The sequence below is a fragment of the Xyrauchen texanus genome, chromosome 46 (assembly GCF_025860055.1).
Source record: "Xyrauchen texanus isolate HMW12.3.18 chromosome 46, RBS_HiC_50CHRs, whole genome shotgun sequence".
Taxonomy (NCBI): Eukaryota; Metazoa; Chordata; class Actinopteri; order Cypriniformes; family Catostomidae; genus Xyrauchen; species Xyrauchen texanus.
The window spans coordinates 24,562,841-24,568,840 of record NC_068321.1 but is presented as its reverse complement, the minus strand read 5'-3'; the positions used below and the strand labels follow the sequence as shown (position 1 = coordinate 24,568,840).

The 6,000-nt window shown below is 39.8% G+C and overlaps 1 protein-coding gene across 2 annotated transcripts in view; it reads right to left on the bottom strand.

The window, feature by feature from the left end:
- Positions 1-3,412: 3,412 nt before the first annotated feature.
- The window catches only part of LOC127637966 (mitochondrial glutamate carrier 1-like), a 35,666-nt gene continuing 33,078 nt past the window's right edge, over positions 3,413-6,000 (bottom strand). Inside the window, exon 12 of one of the 2 annotated variants that reach the window (XM_052119244.1) lies at positions 3,413-3,638. In XM_052119244.1, coding sequence (XP_051975204.1) covers positions 3,534-3,638 — 105 coding nt within the window. In that variant the 3' untranslated portion in view covers positions 3,413-3,533. The remainder of the gene's footprint in view (positions 3,639-6,000) is intronic. The other variant, XM_052119245.1, reaches the window with a different exon arrangement.

The following is a 6,000-nucleotide window of genomic DNA, read 5'->3' as shown; positions in this document are numbered from 1 at the left end:
TAGTGATTCATCTCAATCCGGGTGGCGGATTTTATCATGTAGCTTGTTGAGCGCGTTGCCATGGAGACATAGGCTTCACGGCATCCACCGTGGCATCCACTTTGCAATCCACGCTCAACTCACCTCGTGCCCCACCGAGAACGAACCACATTATGGTGACCACAACGAGGTTACCCCATGTGACTCTACCCTCCCTAGCAACCAGGCCAATTTGGTTGCTTAGGAGACCTGGCTGGAGTCACTCAGCACGCCCTGGGATTCGAACTAGCGAACTCCAGAGGTGATAGTTAGCGTCTTTACCACTGAGCAACCCAGACCCCCCATTCATTCATTCTATGTGGTTACTGAGGTGTTCTGAGTGGCAGGTATAAGGGCAGGTTTCCATGGCGTTGCTCTGCAGTTGCTTTGGTGTTCTTAATGGTTTTTATCACCAGGTTGCCAGGATGTTGCTATGCGGTTCCTGAGGTGTTCTGAATAGTTTTTAGTGTTGCGTTACCAGGGTGTTGCTATGCCATTGCTTAGGTGTCTTCTTTGTATTTTTTTTCTCCCCAATTTGGAATGCCCAAAGTCCTCGTGGTGGTGTAGACCAATCTCAGTTGCCTCCGCATCTGAGACCGTCAGTCCGCGCATCTTATCACGTGGCATGTTGAGCGCGTTACTGTGTAGACATAGCACGTGTGAAGGCTTCACACTATTCTCCCCGGCATCTCAACGTGACTCTACCCTCCCTAGCAACCGGGCCAATTGGTTGCTTAGGAAACCTGACTGGAGTCACTCAGCACACCCTGGATTCAAACTCACGACTCCAGGTGTGGTAGTCAGCGGCTTTACTCACTGAGACTACCCAGGCCCACAGCTTAGGTGTTCTTAGTGGTTTTAAGCAACAGGTTGCCAGGGCGTAGCTATGCGGTTACAGAGGTGTTCTTATTGTTTTTAGAGGCAGGTTACCAGGGCATAGCTATGTGGTTTTTTAAGGTGTTCCAAGTGGGTTTTAGCAGCAGTTTGCCAATGATTTGCTACGTGGTTGCTTAGGTGTTCTTAGTGATTTTAATTATCAGCTTGCCAGGATGTTGCTATGCAGTTGCTGATGTGTTCTGAGTGTTTTAGGGGCAGGTTGCTCGAGCATTGTTATGCATTTGCTAGTTGCTGTATATATGTATATACTGTGTGTGTGTGTGTGTGTGTGTGTGTGTGTGAATGTTTCCTTTTCAAGGACTGATGTTTAAACCCAGTCCATCACAGATGCATCTGCTCTCTCTCTCTCTCTCTCTCTCTAAATATCCCAATATCTTCTCCTCTCAGAAAACCTGATTCCCATTGATTTAGTGTCCTATATACACATTACCACTCTCTCTCTCTCTCTCTCTCTCTCTCTCTCTTTCCTCCCCATCTCCCACATTCTCCCCATCTGCTTCACTAGTCATCCTTCTGTCCATCTCTTCATAGGTACTTATCCCATCTTTTCTTTCCTGCCTCAACTTATGCTAACTGCCCTCTTTGTCTCTCTCTCTCTGGTTGAGTCGGAGATGGTCTATAAATAGTTCAGCGTTCATGCGAAGAGAGTATATGTTTAATATAAGCCTTCTATCTCTCAAACACACTTCACACCCTGTGCAGCTGTGCTTTTAACCCTTTATTATCAAGAGGCTCACACAGGTCATTGCATGTGTGTTTTGACTTACAGTGCGGCTGTCAAGGACATTTGACACACTGTGTCACACGGTGCCATTGTTTTCTCACCCTCAAGTGTGCAGTTTAATGTTTAAGTGGCACACAAAAGGAGAATTTCACGCAGCTCTTTAGCATGAAAAAAAAGTTCATTGTGAGGACGGTTGCCAAGCTCCAAAAAGAATAAACAGCACCATAAAAGTGTGCTCGTGCTTTATATTCCAAGTCTTCTGAAGCCATATGAAAGCTTTGTGTGAAGAACGGACTGAAATGATTCATTATTACAACAGACCGTCGTTATTCACTGATAATCTTCCTCTTTTGCGAAAGCTCTAAAATCATGGACGTTCACGTTCCCAAAACGATTTCCGAAAATACATTTCCTCCCTGTCCTCTAAGAGGCTCTGTAGGTTTAAAAGCTGCAGCGGAAGAGCAGAATATCACTAAATATCGACCTAAATATCCTTTCCTTTCACAAACCTATCGTATGACTTCCGAAGAAGAAGTTGTTTGTATTGTGCTTTTATGGTGTTTGTGCACTATGTCAATTAGTGTGAAGAGTCCTCAAAATTGTCTTAAAATAATAAACAATATACAGGTTTAAGAACGACATGGTATTGAGTAAAAGGGTTAAAGTGGGGGGGTTGTTAAGGTGTTCCTTTAAGAGCTCTTACTCATGGATTGCATAATATTTCATATCTCTAGCTCCAGTTTCAAAGCCACTCACAGTAAAAGGTGAATCTGAACTGGTCATGTGCGTTTCTGTGCATTTACAAGGAGTGCACTTACTGTAAATGTGCGATGACTCACTACCATTGTGTGTTTTTGAGGGCACGCATAAAGAGTCAAAATTACCTGCAGAGTGAACGTATAGTGAATGAGTTCTCTATAGTAAACAATAGAACTGAATGGAGCACTTTCTACTGCAGTCGATGTGAAACCTAACCCTGAAAGAACATTGTATTTTAATAGACACACTCACGTTGGGTTTGTGTGTTTGCATGCGTAATGATACATTTCCCGTCTTATTTCTATTGGAAAAATAAGATCGAATTCTATTATAAATCACATTAAAGCTGTTTTTCAGATGCCATTATTGAACCAGTAGGAAAGCAAACTCTGGGCAGTTTTTGAAATATTAATGGATGTTTTGTCTGAATGGTCCTCAGTCTTGCTGTTTTGTTATGTACAGGTCGTATTAAGAGTTGCAATGCTCATATGTCTCAAAGGACCAAATAATTCATATTTCATCATTCCACTGGCAGTGCATTATTTATATCAACACCACAGTGACATCTAGAGGTTTGCCTGAATATTGCACAGACTTAATGACCTTGAGAAAACCAGATCCTGAACTCCTGAATAGTAAATATATATATATATATATATATATATATATATATATATATATATGTATATGTATGATGTTGATGTCTTGTGGCTACACTTTTGCATTCACTATCATTGTGTTTTACTTTCTGTATCTGTGATGTTTGCGCTTTTTTGTAAGGCTAATAAACTCTCTTCTTAAGCACCTAAAATATGCCCACGGACATAAAATCAAATGGTCTGTTTTATCTCATGGCTTAGTAATTGACTAAAGCGTAAGTGTTAGTGGACGTAATTATACAGTTAAAGCCATCAGTCTCTTAATTGCAAAATGATAAGAACATTGCAGTATATATAACACTATACAATGATTGCTATAATCAGAAAGAATCATTACAAGCAGAACATACTGATATGAACAAATTGATTTTTATTGAACAACAATCTGTGACAAGGAATGCATGATCAATGTGTCTTCAGTTTTTGCAGCAATGACTAAAACAGTTGTCATATTTCAGTCTCACATGTCACAACACTCACACTGCCTTGACGTACAGATTTATGTTGTTTTCCAGAAGGGCCTTGTTGTGCATTCTGTGTATTGTGTGAGTACTTAAAAGTGCGTTATTGCACTTTTCCTCCTGAAAGAGGAAAGTAAAGGCATTGTAGAAGGTTTTATAACTCTACAGGTCGATGAACAGCAGCATAATTGAATCACAATCGCACAAAAACCTGTCAAAAACATGTTCAGGTCATCAGGACACTCCAATATCTAAATCATTATTTAATAAGTCTATTTTTAGGATTATTAAGATTTTTTTTGCATTGTTATATTTTCCTTACAATTATGAAACTAATGTCCTGACACCCCAATTCTCATAACCGTAATGTGAAAAAAATATGATTTAAATTGTAAAGTACAATTTATACATTAGTATTTGTTGTGCTGACTTTCATTTATGCTGATGAACAGAATTGTACAGTTTTGTAAATAATAAAATAAAATACTGTATTACACTGAGAATCAACATTGAAAATAATGTTACAATGCAAAAAAAAAAAAGAAAAAAAAATATATATATATATATACACTCACCTAAAGGATTATTAGGAACACCTGTTCAATTTCTCATTAATGCAATTATCTAAACAACCAATCACATGGCAGTTGCTTCAATGCATTTACGGGTGTGGTCCTGGTCAAGACAATCTCCTGAACTCCAAACTGAATGTCAGAATGGGAAAGAAAGGTGATTTAAGCAATTTTGAGTGTGGCATGGTTGTTGGTGCCAGACGGGCCGGTCTGAGTATTTCACAATCTGCTCAGTTACTGGGATTTTCACGCACAACCATTTCTAGGGTTTACAAAGAATGGTGTGAAAAGGGAAAAACATCCAGTATGCGGCAGTCCTGTGGGTGAAAATGCCTTGTTGATGCTAGAGGTCAGAGGAGAATGGGCCGACTGATTCAAGCTGATAGAAGAGCAACTTTGCCTGAAATAACCACTCGTTACAACCGAGGTATGCAGCAAAGCATTTGTGAAGCCACAACACGCACAACCTTGAGGCGGATGGGCTACAACAGCAGAAGACCCCACCGGGTACCACTCATCTCCACTACAAATAGGAAAAAGAGGCTACAATTTGCAAGAGCTCACCAAAATTGGACAGTTGAACACTGGAAAAATGTTGCCTGGTCTGATGAGTCTCGATTTCTGTTGAGACATTCAGATGGTAGAGTCAGAATTTGGCGTAAACAGAATGAGAACATGGATCCATCATGCCTTGTTACCACTGTGCAGGCTGGTGGTGGTGGTGTAATGGTGTGGGGATGTTTTCTTGGTACACTTTAGGCCCCTTAGTGCCAATTGGGCATCGTTTAAATGCCACGGCCTACCTGAGCATTGTTTCTGACCATGTCCATCCCTTTATGGCCACCATGTACCCATCCTCTGATGGCTACTTCCAGCAGGATAATGCACCATGTCACAAAGCTCGAATCATTTCAAATTGGTTTCTTGAACATGACAATGAGTTCACTGTACTAAAATGGCCCCCACAGTCACCAGATCTCAACCCAATAGAGCATCTTTGGGATGTGGTGGAACGGGAGCTTCGTGCCCTGGATGTGCATCCCACAAATCTCCATCAATTGCAAGATGCTATCCTATCAATATGGGCCAACATTTATAAAGAATGCTTTCAGCACCTTGTTGAATCAATGCCACGTAGAATTAAGGCAGTTCTGAAGGCGAAAGGGGGTCAAACACAGTATTAGTATGGTGTTCCTAATAATCCTTTAGGTGAGTGTATATGTATATATATATGTATATATGTGTGTTTTGTTTTCTTTATGTAAAATTTTATTTCTTATTTTTATTTAAAAAACATTTATGTTCAGTGAAATGTGACCTGGGCATGTTTTTGTGATTATCACCGATTTCTTTCTGTCTTTTGATTATTTCTTAATTATTGCATTAATATGTGCTGGTCCTCATCTCTATATATATTGTCTTCATTATCTGAAGAGTGAATCACATATCTAACATCTAAGTTACTACTAAATAAGATTGTATTCTATTAATTAACATCGGTTATATGATTCAAAGATACATTCTCTGGTTTGTCAAATACAAAACAGGTGAAATGTTGCTTATAATGCTTTCTCTCTAGCATATAGTATATTGTACGATATCAAAGGGGCGTTGTCGGTGGCTGTGTGTGAGTATTGCGCTTGTGCCAGATCTCTTATTGTGCTTGTTCGGGATTTTTTTATTCGTTTCTGTATTTTTTGGGGATTGTAAAATCAATGCTATTTTAGTGTTTTTCCACCTGCTGTCTAATTCCTTCTAGTACAAAAAAGGAAGAAAGACAGATAGTGGAAAGTGAAATGGAGGGAGAGAATGGATAACACACATTAGTTTTACATAAACGACAAAAGAATACGTACAACACCATCACACACTCACTTACACCCCGTGCACACCACTGACCCACACATATG